General features: G+C 32.9%; 2 protein-coding genes across 3 annotated transcripts; both read left to right on the top strand.

Moving 5' to 3' along the window:
* The first annotated feature begins 393 nt into the window (after nt 1–393).
* Nucleotides 394–2,480, top strand: LOC102612190 (peroxidase 11). Its single transcript, XM_006484238.4, has 4 exons — nt 394–927; nt 1,041–1,232; nt 1,513–1,678; nt 1,835–2,480. Exons 1-4 carry the CDS (start codon nt 691–693, stop codon nt 2,254–2,256), a joined length of 1,017 nt encoding a protein of 338 aa, XP_006484301.1. The 5' UTR covers nt 394–690; the 3' UTR covers nt 2,257–2,480.
* A 7,668-nt stretch (nt 2,481–10,148) lies between these two features.
* LOC102612492 (inorganic pyrophosphatase TTM2) lies at nt 10,149–16,912 on the top strand. 2 transcript variants are annotated; one of them, XM_006484240.4, is made up of 12 exons: nt 10,149–10,474; nt 11,360–11,712; nt 12,420–12,534; nt 12,926–13,121; nt 13,212–13,325; nt 13,451–13,624; nt 14,222–14,419; nt 15,049–15,171; nt 15,242–15,363; nt 15,500–15,623; nt 15,753–16,010; nt 16,156–16,912. In XM_006484240.4, the coding sequence occupies exons 2-12, from the start codon at nt 11,376–11,378 to the stop codon at nt 16,372–16,374; spliced, it is 1,980 nt and encodes a 659-aa protein (XP_006484303.1). In that variant the 5' UTR covers nt 10,149–10,474; nt 11,360–11,375; the 3' UTR covers nt 16,375–16,912. The 2 variants fall into 2 exon arrangements, with proteins under 2 accessions (XP_006484303.1, XP_006484302.1); XM_006484239.4 differs by having other exon boundaries at nt 10,149–10,526.
* Nucleotides 16,913–17,136: the final 224 nt, after the last annotated feature.

Here is a 17,136-nt window from a genome sequence, read left to right as displayed (position 1 = left end):
TCTAGATATTCTTCTTGTATAAAAGCAACTGATAATGAATATGCAAGAAACGGATATTCATTCTTGCTCGTAAAAGTCATTAAGAAAGGAAAAATATATAGTGCTAGAAATCTTACGCCTGAGTTTGATAGAGTGAATGTATTTTGCGAAACAAGTTAGTTCTACCTAATCTGTCCAAATTAGACCATCCAACATGTAAAGTCCATGTCCAACATAATAATCATTCTAGTTATAAAACAATAATGGACTCTGATTTATATGCTTTGATAATGCCTTTGTGAAAACGAAGTTCAAATAAAAAAAAATTGAAGAGTAAAAAGGAGGCGCAAACGACAATTAGCTGTTATATTGGATTTAGGTTTGGTGACTTGCCTCAATCTTATCAGCAATTAAACAAATGAAAGAACAGCATCGATCACGTCTTATGAAAGCTTTGTGTCTCAGTGTCATTTCGTTTTATTTGGGTGTAGGAGAAACATTAGTTGCATTAGTTGCATCCTCTATTGACTTATGAGACATATCCATACGAAACACTCAAGACATGTCCATACGAAATACTCAAACGGCCATGCAAATAATTCTACACTCTTTTCACTTATATATAATTTCTCAGTCCCACCTCTCGCTCCCACTCTGAACTGAATCTATTCTATCATTCAAGAAAAGCCAGAAAAAGAACCAGCAACAGCAATGGCAAATTCTCTTCATCATCCTAGGCTTCCAATTTTGCAATTTTTGCTTTTGGTTTTCTCAAGTTTTATCCCCCGGTTGCATGCAAGTGAACCTTATTTGACGTTGGATTACTATGCAAAGACTTGCCCGACTGCGTTCGAGATTGTGAGAAAAGAAATGGAATGTGCTGTGCTTTCGGATCCGCGCAACGCCGCCCTTATAGTCCGACTACACTTCCATGATTGCTTTGTACAGGTTCACATATTTAGCTGCACTGTTTGCTTAAACTAATTACGTTAAACTGTGGGTTAAGCACTCATATTAGCTAGCAGTATATTGTTGAAACTTATACAGATATGTGCATGCAGGGATGTGACGGGTCAGTTTTACTAGACGATACTATCGACTTACAAGGAGAAAAAAAGGCTTCTATTAACAGAAACGCCCTGAAAGGTTTTAGGATTATAGACAGGATCAAGAACAAGATCGAATCCGATTGCCCTGGAATCGTCTCTTGTGCAGATATTCTCACCATTGCTGCTAGAGACGCAATCATTCTGGTAATATATATACAATGAAAAATTACTCTTATGCGTTATCTTTCTCTTCTCAGATTTAGATTTAGTGCTAATCTTTTTACGAGGATGTAATTGCTGGTCATTAGATGAAGTTATATATTTAATATATTTGTATACTTTTATAAGTTCAAACATGGTATAAAATTTTTAACAGATCAGAACAGGTCATAAAAGCACTGAATCCAAACTCAAAGTCCTTTGTGGAACACAAAAATAATATATACGTTCATCTGTTTTGAATTGATGGAATTGTAATGTCCAGGTTGGTGGACCTTATTGGGATGTTCCAGTGGGAAGAAAGGACTCTAAAACTGCAAGCTATGCATTAGCAGACTCGAATCTGCCCAGTCCAGATGAGGGCCTCCTCTCTATTATTTCTAAGTTTCATTATCAAGGCCTATCTGTCACCGATATGGTGGCTCTTTCAGGTAAGCTACATATGATTCTCACAATAATGGGACCATTCAATGAAATCATGTCACGCGTATTTCATGTATACATTGTAATAAGAACTTATTGGATGAGCGCAGCATGACTTTTTTGGTTGAAACACTGCATGATTAATTTCTCAAGTGAATGCACAGGGGCTCACACCATTGGAATGGCACGCTGTGTGAATTACCGTAAGAGAATTTATGGAGACTACAGGGTAACTTCAGGCATAAATCCATTATCCGAGACACATCTCAGCGTGTTGAAATCAATATGTCCACCCATTGGAAGTGACAATAACGAAACAGCAATGGATTATGAGACACCAAATCTTTTCGACAATTCCTTTTACCAGATACTTCTGCAAGGAGAAGGACTGCTGAATTCTGACCAAGAAATGTACTCGAGCATTTTCGGAATCCAAACAAAGGAGCTTGTGAATAAGTATGCACATGACGCTCTTGGTTTCTTCCAGCAATTCTCTGATTCGATGGTGAAGATGGGAAATATTACAAACCCAGAAAGCTTTGTCAATGGGGAAGTGAGAAAGAATTGCAGATTTGTGAACACATAAGCTACAGCCTACGTGCATGCAAAATCAAGCGATTGGGTTGTATTTTTATATTTATTTGTCATATTGTCAAGAAGTGAAATTAACTCACATATTTTATATACGACAGCACGGCTATTAAAAAATTTTGGAGTTTGTGTTTTTGATTCATTTTGAACAGACTAAAATGGTTTTTATTGTTTCGTTGATTATTCAGTGAAGAGAATATATGAACTCTGCCATAAAATTATATGCACCCGTATTGGTTATTTATCAGTCATGAATACAATCCATTCCAAACAATTCAGTACTTTGGCAATTCTTTGCTGGATCAAACCAGAGATTGTATTGCCTTTCCTTTGTTAAGTTAAGCAAAATGTGGGGACAATGCCAGCTGAATATTTCCGAATAGTTTTAACTATTTCCTTGTTAATCCTCATCTTTTCATTCATAAAAATATAAAAAAATATGTCTCTTTTTACCTTTTAGTTCTTGTTCTTTAGTAATTCTCGAACTAGGGACGGCAAAAATGCCTGATTTTATCCTTGACTTGTTTGACCCGATCCTAATTTTTAGGGTTTTAGCTCAAATTTAATGGGTTAAGGATTGGGATAGAGCTCAAGCAATCAGATTCAATTATATTCGAGTCAAGGTCAAGACCTTAATGAAAGGGCTGAAACGATTATAACCCTTAAATTAATTTTGAAAATTAAAAAATATAAAACTTGAAAGTTAAGACACACATCACACAAGTGGTCACAACTCACTCCACTTAAATTTGTCTTTATTTCATGTTAATGTAGTATTTTGTATTTAATTTATTTACTTCTTAATTCGGTTTGTTTGTTACATATTGTGTTGTTGTTGAAGCTAAATAAACAAATAATTTATTAAGAGTTGGACTATTGGCATACCTCTAACATTCTTTTTAAACCCTTTTTATCTACATACTCTTCTTAATTCCTAAAATAACCCTCATTTGTTGTACTTTCTTAATAAACCCTTGCATAGATACTTAAAAAAAAAATTTATTAGGCGCATTCTCTCGCCCTTCTCCCGTTCCAAACCACTTTCAATCTCTTCTTAATTATATCATTCATGAATTTATTATTTTTATCCCTATATGTCTTTGTTTTTCCTAGTAGGTAATAACCTTGGTATATACATAAAGACGTGTGTGAATCTTTAAAAAAAAAATTGGCCTAAGTAAACAAACTTCACAAAATTATTTTTTCCTACAAAAACTTTGTTTATATTTAGATCAAATTCTTATTGTATGAAAATTCATTATTTTTTCAAAATTTATAGATTCAATGAGTTTATAATGGAGAAAAAATAAGAAAACATAGGTGGGTTTAATTAGATAAGTTTTATTTTTAATATAATTTAAATGTAAAGGGCAAATTTGTAAATAAAGAACAAGAGGGGTTTCATAAGAGATATAGAGGGGTGCCAATAGTGCTACTCATTTATTAAATACCTTACAACCAAGTTCAACATAAAAATAGAATCATAATAAGAATAATACAATATTATTAATAAAGAATGAAGAATTAGAGTCTCAATCTTTAAAAAAAAAATCTAAAAATTGAAATTAAAGTAAAAAAATTATAGTCGGACTAAATAGTTGGGCTTGATTGGAAGGCTCAAGATTTTTAAGAGGCTAGAGCCCTCATTTTAAGCATAGGGTCTAGTAGGGCTTGGCCGAGCCCGAACTATATTATTAATTCTCTTCAAATGATCTCAAATTAAAATAGACTTCCAATACAAAATCCGATTTCTAATTCTGGTGTTGTTCAGCATATATATTTTGCTAGCAAGCATCAGCATCATGGTTATTTTTTTATTTTTTTATTTTTTTAAAGAACATATTGGTTGTAAAATTTTATTTTTGAGGTGACTAGACGGCGTAACATCAATATAATTACATAACCAATAAATATAATTAATATGTCGATCCATAATTTAGATGACACGTTGTTAAGATATTTATTTATACACAACAAACATTTGATTTATAAACTTTTAGATGACATATCGTCTATACGTTCCACTAGATAAACAACAAACAAAGGAATTTGGTGATGTATATTCCTTTAATTTAAAGGAGGTTTATATGCAAGTTAAGAAATTAAGGTAAAAAGACTAAAATGGATTACAATGTAGATTATTGTAATGCAGCCATGGATCCTGAACGACGTCGTATCATGGTTTCCAGTTATCTCCCCTTAGGAAATTAAGGTAAGGGAGTTCCACAGAAATCATATATTTTATTCAGTGTATTGAAATTTTTAAATTTAAAAAAATTGTTTTTGCAATCATAGTGACTCTGACAATTCATGTAGCATAAATATACCAAAATTTTCACCATAAATTAATTACTCATTTTATGAAAAATGACACTTTCATCGATAGTGAAAATCAATAGTAAAATTGTTAATAGGCATTTCATCTATGTTGCGTAAAAACATCAATTAAATGGCTGAACGATAAATGTGATATTTAAGCATGCAAATTCCTTAAAGTTAGTCATCTTTTATGTTAAAGACCGTAAAGTTTATTGGAAGACATGATATTAATAGGCATGTTGTTTGCATTCTAAAAATTAATTCAACACTTTCTATTACGTACACTCTCTCTTTATACTTATTCATGATATTTTGTTTATATTTCCATCTCCTCCCCCTCCACGTCATAATTACTTGAGGAAGGGGATAGGGATCCTGAGGGTCTTCAATCCTTAAATAATGATACGTTTTTTAGTTTTTAAACTCGATTTAATCATATTAAAATAAAAAAAATTTAAAATTTGGCAATATATCTTACATTAACATTAATCCACAACAAAAGTCACACTACAAAATACAAATCATTAGAATAATTATCTTCGTCAATCTTCATAATCCTATGACAAAAAGAAAAAGAAATTACTTTTATATCAATAATGAGATGAATGAAATGGATATAAATACCTAAATTAATGAGATGAGGACAAATTGGGCTTTGATTGCGGTCAGTGGCGGCGCCACATTAGAACTGCCCTCCAGGCTTTTTAAAATTTACAAATTTAGTTAGATATTTGTCTCATTTTGAATTTGATTTATCAAGAAAGTCCTTGCTAAAATTTAAACATAACCAATATATTAAGTATTTATTTTTTTACATTTCCAACCTACAAAGAAACATTGTATTTTGAAGTTTCTCCAGCCCTAACTCTCCTCACACACAAAAAAAAAAAAAAAAAAAAAAAAACTATTTCACCTCAATGAGTTTATCCAAATGATTTTTCTCTAATGAGTCTTATGACACTTAAAATTCAACTTAATATTTACATTATAGAAGTGAGTTATGATAACAAATTTTCAAAATTTGAAAGGAATTGATAAGTTAAGAAGAAAAATAGTTAATAATAAAAAGGATAAATTGTATTCATTAATTTATTTATTATTTTTACTAGTTCTCATAACTATAGTAAAAAAAATGGCTATGAATTTTGTGAAAAATAATCTATAAAATCAGATGAGAGATCAATGATTGAGTGATATTATTGTTGTATATATAGAAAAAAAGATTTATTTTGTATGCTTGAAGATAAGGTTATTCTTCAATTTTTTTTAACATATAAAAACAAGTCGAGGTCAGTTATAAATGTATTGAATTGAACATATTAATGAATTTTTATTTTGGTCTGTGTTACTGGTTGACCATTTAAATTATATTATTATTTAAATTTAGCCCTAGCTAGATTAAATTCCTGGCACCACCACTGACTGCGGTGTGAATAATTTGAAAAAAATGAGTGAGACTGTGACATAATAACTTAGGTTTGATTTGTAGATAGTGCAATTGTGAGGTTGTGGGTTAGATTGTCGTTAAGTCTAAGTTACTTCCAAGTATTTATATTAACTAATATTTATATTATTTGTATAAATATTTTGATATTTGTTATTTACACAATATTCAATATTTTACAATTTAAATTTTATTATTTACTCACTAATAATCCCATAAAAATAAAAATAAAAATAGGGATAATATGATGATTCCACCTCATTCCCGTCCCTTCCCTAAATAAGAAATTAGGTAGAAAATCGTTGAGGAAAATCTCCCAGAGCCACTGTCCCTGTGGAGATCTCTGCCATTCCTAAGTGTGCTATATGTGTGTCTAAAGTAATTATGCAATATTAACTTATAATAAATTATCCCTAATAGCAATTCATACGAGGAGTATTTTTATAATAAGTTATTTTATTCAAATTTTATTGTTCAAAGTAATTTTTAGAGTGTAAATAAATCTACTCTATTAATATTCTCTCGACAATTTTCAGGTGGGTTGATCGTTTCTAATTTGTATTATAAATTATCCTTTGATAATTGCATTATTCAACGTCAAATAATACGGTCGTGAAAGATCCGACAACGTAATGTAATGTTAAAGAAATTCATCATAATCACAGCATCATTTACTTTAACCAAATCCATTAAACAAATAAGTAGTTGTGACCTTAAAGAATTACAAATCGTAACGCCAAAGTTATAGCGAGAAATCTTCCCTCGACCTTGCATTTTTGACTTGGTTATGTACGAACAATTAAAAACACATATGCATATGTTGTAATATTAGGTCATTCATTGGCTTCAAATCAAATTGTCTACGTCAAAACAAATTTTCTTCTAGTTAATTTATTAGGCTGCAAAATTTTTCAACCATTTCCTAATTGAATATTATTGAGTTAAAATAAAATGAAATCTATTCTTCGGAAGAAATTTCATTGACTCTCCAATTTCTAATTTCTTTTAATTTTTTAAACTCTACTTTTCATATTCTTTCAATATATATATATATATATATATATATATATATATTTCTTTTACTATTTGGAGGATGGCAATTTTTTTTCTTCCCTATAATTTTAGGTTAAGCCACCTAACCCTTTGTAGCGTGTAGAGAAATTAGGGTTTAATTATGATACCTTTAAGAATAACGCACTTTACAGTCTGGATACCTTCAAAGGGTAGAAAATGAAAGAGTAATTAGGTAACAAAATGTTGACAATACATACACAACCCCAATAATTAATACAGCAATGACAGCCTAAAATCTAAGTGATGAAACTCAAAATTGTAGGGAGAAAATGTGAATTTCCCCCCCATTTTATTTCCAATTTCGATGCTTCTCGTTCTTGATTAGATTGTGTGAAGTTCAAACGCGGCTACAGGTTTTACTCATGATGATACTTGACGCTGATGCGCATGTGCCAAATCAGAAACAAAACAAAAAAAAAAAGAAAAGGGAAGCAGTCAACAAAAGAGAGAGAGATTGAAAGCGATTGTCAAAATTGAATGGATTACTCTGCATGCGAGGGCCGGCGTTGAGTCCATTGACGAAGATTATTCATGAATCGCGGAATAAAGTTCATAGCACTTCGATAATATTTCAAAAAGTAACCAACCGAACAAAAAAAAAAAAAAATCACTTGGGAGATTATGTTGAGATGCTGATTTCACTACATGGCGACTACGTGTTGCCAATGGACTTGAAGGTTAGGTTGGTTTCGGTACCATCTAGAAGATGAAAAACATTCAATGAATCATCGTCTTGGCTAGGAAGCCATACACCGCCCAAACCAAAAAAATAAAATAAAAATAGGAAGAAAAGTGGGAGCAATCTTGATTTGTCTCGACCAATCTCAATAAAATGAGAGTTTTTTTTTTCTTTTCTTTTTTTCTTGGCGTCCATCTGTTAACTAACTAATCATGCAAAAATAATTAATATTCATCTGCATACGACATTAGTTTAGCGTCTCAAGGGGGCTAGGTCTAGGAATCTACCGTGTGGTGCAAGCTGTACGTGGACTTGACTTTGATTTATGTATTATGCACTCATTCATTTTCAACGTCGATAGAAAAAATGTTCCTACTTTGATTGCGGGAACCTGAAAAAGCTTCTTGATAGAAAAAATGTTCCAACCACCGTTCATGCAAACGTGCGTGCCCCTTGGGATGAAACATAGTCGTCAATCTCATTAATGATTGATGACTTTTTTTCTTTTTTTTTTTTGTTGATACGGTCTTGTTAAGTTACATTATTATGATGTAACTTATATTAGTCACTAAATTATAACTAGTGACTTAAAAGTAGAACCAATTAAATTATTTTTCAGGTCATTAGTGACAACTTCTAGGTTGATATAAGTTACATTATAATGTAACTTAACAACACCCTTGTCGATAATATTGACTGTCAAGTAATTAATGGGGTTGTTTTTGTTTGGGAAAAACAAAGAAAAGAAATTATAGGATTTTTTTATATATTAATGTATTACAATTAGAATTCTACTGATATTTTATAATTATAAATCAATCAGGACTCAAATTTTCATATTTCTACTATGGTACCCTGCGAACGACCCTCACTTAATATTGAAACAAAGATTTATATTTTACTTCTAACGTAGGGAGCCGAATTAATCCCTATTAGCAAGAGTTGTAGTCCATTGGCGAAATTAAGGGATTTTGATTGTGGAAAAAATGATAAATTTTATGACTTATTTTTTTTCCTTTAAACATTAATTGATGTTATCATATTTTTAGTATGAACATGTTACATGCCCAAATTTGGTTGTGTATGTTTGCTTGGGGTACTTTGTTTGATTCATCAAAAACAACAAAATCAAAAGCAATATATGCGAAGTTTCACAATCCCAAGCAGGAACCAACCATTAATTATATTAAATGATTATAAAAGATATTAAGATGCCTTGACTGAAAATGCCAAATCGCACAAGCACTTTTCCTGGACGTTACAAAATTGAACAAAAAATAATTAATGAAGGAGAATCACGAAACATTAACATCCATTCAAGTACTGGACGGGGCAGAGTCCTACTCGCCCACGCTTTCACTCTTAATGATTGATGATGGTCCCGTTTCGCCGAACCTACTATTTTTACTAAAATTGCACATATATATATATATATATATATAAATGTTTTAATCTGGAATTTTAAAATGCGAAAACATCCGGAAAAACATACAAATCGTACAATTTAAGTGCTTTAAGTTTTAAGTCTTTAAAACCCCACAGTTTTAAAGTTTTCCCAATGTTTCTCGTACTTTATAATCCCGGACCAGAAAACTATTATATATATATATATAATGGTTTTCTGATTCGAAATTTTAAAACTCAAAAAAATTTTAAACTACGGAATTTTAAAATTTTTTCTGAACTTTCACACGCTTTAAAATTTTAGATTAAAAAATTTCTAATATATATATGGATAAACATTATTAATATTTTAGATAAAAGTAAGCTATGTGAACATCATTTATGAGATCAAGTTTTGAGTAGACAACGATACGAAATCATAATAATCAAGTAAATTCAAGTATGATAGCATAGAGGTAAAAATTTGATTAATCAAATTTTTACATTTTGATCACATAATAGTTGTATTTATCTGTGGAAAAGCTAAAGATGAAGGAGAGAGACTTGAAACCTTCTTTCACTCAAAAACGTATAGGCTAAAAAGATGAGGGAACAGCTAATTGATGGAAATTGGAGTTTATGTCATTAACCATTGAATGGTTTATAAGAAAAGTGTGAGATGGTTGACTCTTGACACAATAACATTGACTAAATAAGCCAATGGCCCAATGGTCCCTCACCGCCACGGCAAAAAGAATTTATCAATTTTCTCGGAATAAAGTTTAGTGATGTTATTATAATTTCAAGAAAAAAAAATGATAAATTTGGTTTGGGTACAAGGAAAGCAAGTTCTAGTTGCATTAGACTTTTCTTGGACCGAGACTTTGGCCTAATTTAATTAATTAAATATAAGACTGCTAGTTAGTTTCATAAAAAAAATATATAATAAAATAGAAAAAATATAATATAAAAAAAGAAGACATAGGAGTTACGAAAATTAAAAGAGAGAAAAAAAAAGAATTAAATTCAATACGCCTCTGTCTTTTCTCTCGCTCTCTTTCTGAGACGAGCTGTGAGTGAGAGTCATTCTTCGCTCTCAGTGTTTTAGCTGATTCTCAAGAATTCACACTCTCCCAAAAAAACAACAACAAAATAAAAAAATCCCGGAAAATCACATTCTTTTTCCATTCCCGGAAACAAGACGAGAAAAATACATTTTATATTTTTAGAGAGAACTAAAAATACATCATAAATATCCTGAGGCTCTCACACTCGGTGTGTGACTGACTCATTATTTGCTAAGAAACTAGCTCGGTGGGTGCTCTCTTAGTTAAAAATATTGGTTTTTGATCCCATTTCGTTCCTGGTATTTTTCTTTCAATGTTATTTTTTTATCTGGGTATTTCTTTTTTTCTGTTCTTCGGGTTGTTTAGTTGGTTGCTTGATAATGTTTGTGCAAGATCCATCGTTGTTGGAACAGAGTTTCTAAGCCTTGTTTTGTGGTCATAGGTTTGTGTAGATTTGTGTTTTGAGTTTTTTTTTTTTTTTTTTCAGTTTCTAATGTCATATATAATTCTTTATAGCTCGTGTGTGATCATACATGCGTCATGTGGTAGATCAAAAGATTTGTATTTTTGTTTGCAATTGTAGCTTCATATTTGTGTGATGGTTGTTGTATAGAGTCACTGCTGGTTGGTATCGTTTGTGATATCAATACATGTATTTGCACTTAATACAATGTAATGCCGGTAGGAGTTGAGCTGCCTGACTTGCATCACTATCATGTGAAAGGTCCTTAGTTGAAATTGTCGGAATCCTATGATTTTGGAATGTGTTACTGAATTACAAATATACTTCTGCGTGATAAAAGAGAGAGATGATGTATGAATTTGAACTAATATTTTTGCTAGCAGCTTAGCAAAAAGCTTGGAATTGTCTCAATCATAATAAGCTTAACTTAATGATTGTTTTGTTGCTTGTACTCCCTGGAACATCATTGAATGCTCATCCAATGCACACATTTTATGGCTTTGCATCCCAAATGTCTTTGATGTTTACCGCACTAATTTGATTTTATTTGATTAGTTTGTTTCCATTTAGCCTTTACAGTTATTACACTCTAGTTATCTCAATATACTGCTTTGTTTTGTACTCTTCCAAATTTAATTACCTCATGCATTTTCTGTTTGTTTTCATCAGTGGGAGCCACTTTTCAATGGCTCAAGATAATTCTAATGCTGAATCACGCCACAAAAAATCAGTCCTATTGAAAGACCAAGTCCGGTTGGTTAAGAGAAAGGACTCTGATCGGCATGAGATAGTTCCCATCCAAGATCCTTTGTCATTTGAGAAGGGTTTCTTTGTAGTTATCCGTGCATGTCAATTGCTAGCACAGAAGAATGATGGCATAATATTGATAGGTTTAGCAGGTCCTTCTGGGGCTGGTAAGACCATTTTCACTGAAAAGATTCTCAACTTTATGCCCAGCATTGCTGTCATATCTATGGACAACTACAACGATTCCAGTCGAGTTGTTGATGGCAACTTTGATGGTAATTCTATGCACATACCCCTCCTCCCCTTTCCTGTTTGCACTATGTTTTTTTCAGGAATACCTCAATTTATCTTTATATTACTTCTAGGGAATAGCTATCATCTATATGGTTGAATAAATTATGACTTTTCTAGAGAGAACCAATTTATGCACATAATAGTTTGTGTGCTGTCACTGTTGTATGCCGTGTATTGATGCAATGTGACGGGTAATTATGATGAATCTTCTGAATGAATCGATATTTCACTTTATCCAACTATTTGGCTGGAGTGCAGAAGTCTTGAAAGGTAGTGATTTTCCAGTTCATAGCATGACTTAAATCTTACTTTGGATGGAAGAAGTAGCACTCTTATAGGAAAGGAGTTCTATTGGGTTTAGGGCAAGGAATGTGTTTAAATTCATTCTGGAGATAATTTGTTCTGTTGTGTTTGAGAGTCCAGCTTCAGTATGGATGCTGTAGTTCTTTAAGCTCTTCAAGTTTAGTATTTGTATGTTTCTGGTAGAATGTGTTTGGAAGGGTGTGTATGAAGAACTTTTTCCGGTGACTGGCCTGCAGCGAGGTTGTTCTTTGTGGTTTTTTTCACATAACAAATCAAATGCTTGCAAAAATGTTGTTTCCATTCATCATCAAATACCTAATGGTTGTAACTGAGAGCATACTCTGATGTGTATTGTAACGATGACTTTTTACTTGATTTGAAACAGATCCACGCTTAACAGACTATGACACATTACTTGAAAATGTCCGTGATTTAAGAGAAGGAAAGCCAGTACAGGTTCCAATCTACGATTTCAAGTCTAGCTCCCGCACAGGATACAGGTTGAACACTACTTTGTTTTGATTAGAAAGCTGTTAAGAAAAAATGTCTCAGGATATCATAGTAGATATTCAGTAAAATACTGCTATCACAAATGCTAAAATCATTATCATTTGAGGTGTATTAATTCCTTAGTTTATTTTTGTCTCCAAATTGTGGACATAGAGCATAACAACATTCAGTCTGTTGTAATTTTATATCTTTTCACAGAAAATAAGTTAAGTGTTAAGAGGTGTAAGTTTATCTATGCTAGTTTTATACATGCAATAAACTATGGCAATCATGCTTTTCTCACTGCACTGAAAAGGCCAATGCACTTGTGCATTTCTTTGTCACGACATTCCATATTCACTTAATGTTCTAAGATCTAAGCTAGGCATCAATTTGTGGCAGGACCGTTGAAGTCCCAAGCTCTCGTATTGTGATTATTGAGGGCATCTATGCTTTGAGTGAGAAGTTGCGACCATTATTGGATCTGCGCGTATCTGTCACAGGGGGAGTTCATTTTGACCTAGTCAAACGGGTTTTACGTGACATACAACGTGTTGGTCAAGAACCAGAAGAAATAATCCAACAAATATCGGAAACGGTTTGTTTATTTTAATATTGAGCATAGTTTTGAGACAATATGAATTTGGAATTCTCTTTTCAAAGTGCTCAGCTTTATTCTTTTGTACAGGTATATCCCATGTACAAGGCCTTCATTGAACCGGACCTACAAACAGCTCATATAAAAATTATAAACAATTTCAATCCATTTACTGGATTTCAGAGTCCAACTTATATTTTAAAGGTTGTTCTTCTTTTATAACTGTTCAACTCGTATTCTTTTACTGAAATTGATTGCTGTACTACCAAAATCATTTTTAATAACTATGTTTTCATCTACATTGATATCTGAGTCTTCTTTTGTTTTAGTCAGCAAAGAATTTGTCAGTGGATCAAATTAAGGCTGTTTATCCTGAAGGACATACAGAAACAATGGAGCAGACTTATGATATTTATCTGCTACCACCTGGTGAAGATCCAGAATCTTGCCAATCATATCTGAGGATGCGGAATAAAGATGGAAAATACAGTCTCATGTTTGAGGTTTACCCTCTGAATTTATCTCATCATGGCAATGATAAATTCTGCATGCTTATAGAGGTCCTGTTATCTATGTGTTAAGGAAGTCAAGATTCCCAAGGACTTTGGCGGGTATGGCTCTTAGATATGGCCAAATGCTAAAAACAAACACATGGATTTAATTTGTTAGTGTAACACATCTCCAATATGAATAACAATTCACCAAATGATATCATTGTCGACAGAGTTAATGGTATTCTTTAAAAAAGCAATTGAATTTATAATTTCAAATATGAAGATTTAGATCAATTTTAACTCCAAAAACATGGGGTGGCTGCTTCTGGCGTTTGTAGGATGTCTTTATTTTGGTTATGGAACGCTATGCTTGGTGGAAGGAGCTATGAAGTCATGTCTTGTTATACACGGTGTCTGCATGCCTAACTCTTTGGTGTCCAAATGGTGGATTTATCTGTTTCTCATTAAGCAATTTATGTCCTTCCAAATTACTAGAGTTCATTTATGCTTGAAATGTTTATTGCTAAAGATATTTGTTTATGGGAATGAAAAAAAAAATGCTGCAAAGCTGTACCTGATATGATAATTTTTAATTTTTAATTGCAGGAGTGGGTGACAGATATTCCATTTGTGATATCTCCAAGAATTACTTTTGAAGTCAGTGTGCGCCTTCTTGGTGGGCTAATGGCCCTGGGGTACACGATTGCAACCATACTTAAAAGAAGCAGCCATGTATTCTGTGATGATAGGGGGGTGTGCGTGAAAATTGATTGGCTAGAACAACTAAATCGCCAATATATTCAGGTGCCTCTTGCAACTTCTATACTTTCATTTAGTTTTTACCGGTTTCTTCATGGTTGCATCGTTTACAACACTAATGCGTGAATGGTAATCTCAATTTGTTTCCATTTGCAATGGACCTCAATTGAAGCCCTTTTTCAATTGTTAAAAGAACAGTATCCAGTTTATATTATGATTGGTTGTTACTATTATATGCAAATGCAGTGTACTTCTTTATTGCGTATTAGCATAGCATTCTCCTAAATTTATTCAAGAAAGGAGTCTTACATCAAAAATTAAATGAATAAGAAAACAAGATCAGACCTTTTTACTTTTAGTTTTGCCGTCTTTTGGAAAGCTTGTATGTTGGAAATTTTCAGTATGGTTTCACTTCTTTCCACTTCATACTGCTCCCTGAGAATCCCGATGTGATTCTTCAAATCATCTTCCTTTTCACTTGAGGCTATACATTTTAAACTCAAATCATACATACTGAAGAAGAGTGATTTGGGTAACCACTTACAAGATGATGGTTTTGTAGTTTCTATTAATTATACTATAGATTGCTTCTTTATCTTTGTCGTTTCCCAGCCTATAGCTTGTTTTTGTGACACATGTACCGAAAATAACATTTCTCCCAATTTGGTAAACAGGTGCAAGGAAAAGATCGCTTGATTGTAAAAAATGTTGCAGAGCAGCTGGGTTTGGAAGGTTCGTACGTTCCACGCACCTATATAGAACAGATTCAACTGGAAAAACTAGTCAATGAGGTTATGGTATGACAACTTCCAAAATGCTTATGATGCTTTCTCCTTCTTTGGCAGTCCTGATGAAACTATTTGACAGGCCTTGCCAGAAGATTTAAAGACAAAGCTCAGCCTAGATGAGGATCTCGTATCGAGCCCTAAAGAAGCACTTTCACGAGCCTCTGCTAGCAGGGTTGCCATGAGAAATAAGAATCTCCGAAGGTGAATTTCTTGTTCTTCTTCTTTGTTAGTTTTTCATGGTTTATTGAGTTGGAGGTTAACTTAAAAGTCATCTGCCTTAACTACTTGAAAGCCATCTGTCTTAACTAATAGATTTACTTATGTTGAGATTATGCAGTGGTATGTCACATTCGTATTCAACTCAGGGGGACAAAAATCTGTCTAAGCTTACTGGATATGTTATGAATGACCGAAGGTTTGATGGTAGAAGTGTGGAGTCGTCAGCAACACTAGCCAGTCATGTATACACATGTTTAATTTCCTATGTTGCTTTTTGTTATTTTGCCAGTTCCATCCGATGGAAACTTTCAATTGTTTACTGACCAACGCATTATGCTCTTCCAATTTTTTTTCCCATTCCATCTTTCTAGGGTGTCATCACTCACCTTTCAGAACAGATCTCCTCACTTACTGATAGAATGGATGATTTTACAACTCATATTGAGGAGCTAAATGCGAAGTTGACCAAGAAAAATTCTTCAAGTCAACAAAATATGGCTCTTCCAGCTGAAGCATGCAATGGCTCTGTTCCGACTTCTTTCTTCATCTCAAGTCTAGGCAATGGGTCCTTAATGCCTAATTCCTCATCTTCATCCCAATTGGCTAAGGAGTCACCTTTAATGGATGAGGTACCATGGCTTTCTGTATCCTTTAACCCTTTGATTTTTATTTTTATTTATTTTTTCCTTATAGTCCTATAGGTTAATCACTTAAATGTATATCTTCTGATCTTCACTATTTACTGGCCGGTCAATTAATTTTCTGATCAAACAGATATCAGGGATTGTGCGAGGACAACGTCAAGTCATGCATCAGTTGGACAATCTTAGCAATCTTCTTCATGAGAGCATGGGGGAGAGGTCTCACCAGGGAAGAAAGACCAAGAAAAGTAATTGGCCAGATGCCGAACCCTTTAAAGTTCCTCTAATTATAACCTTGGCAGCTGGTGGCGTAGGAATCTTCTTGTTCAAGAAATTCTTAACCCGAAATTGATCTTGATTACACCCCCAACATTGATCACATTTTCACATTCACCTTTTGAATTCTCAATTCGTTCCTTGTTGCCATCAATTGTTTCTCTATTCCATACTGGGGTTGAGCGCGGGAAAGTCGGTCAAACTGATTGACCGTTTTTGTTCTGTTGAGAGGGTGTTGAGGCAACTGATGAAAAGTCTTGAGAGTTATAAAAGTTCTCTCTCTTAGGTTTCTAGTGACAAGCTGGTCCAACAAATTTTGTAATCGTAGGGGAAGTCACTTTTTGGCAATGCTTTATTTGCTACTTACAACGATTGCAGAGATAAATTTAATACCAAAAGAATAGAATCAATTTTCTCGACAAGTTTACTGAGAAAGTAATAGTTCAATTTGAAGAGGGGTCCAGGCAGTAGTTAATTTCTTTTTACAAATAATTTTACACTTACCAAGTTAGGATGTAAAATTTGTATATTGGCTAATGTCACAGTGATTGTGGATAAATAAAAAAGCTGTCATAAAAACGAAAATTATTGCAGCTCGTTAATCTTGCTACTTATTTTGCTTCCGTTATTTTTTTGTCCTATAATACTTTATACTTACAAAGAAAAATTAATTTCTTTTAAACAACTTTGTCATAGAGTTGAAAATTATTGTTGCTCGGAAAAAAAAAAGATTTCATCAATGGTGAAATGACGTTGTTAGATCGAACTTGAAATAGGAATTGAGCAGTACGCACCACTTGGGCAACAAGTGGTTTTACTAAATTTCTATGCGTGCTCT

This window comes from Citrus sinensis, chromosome 4 (genome assembly GCF_022201045.2).
Source record: "Citrus sinensis cultivar Valencia sweet orange chromosome 4, DVS_A1.0, whole genome shotgun sequence".
Taxonomy (NCBI): domain Eukaryota; kingdom Viridiplantae; phylum Streptophyta; class Magnoliopsida; order Sapindales; family Rutaceae; genus Citrus; species Citrus sinensis.
This window is presented reverse-complemented; position numbering and strand designations above follow the sequence as displayed.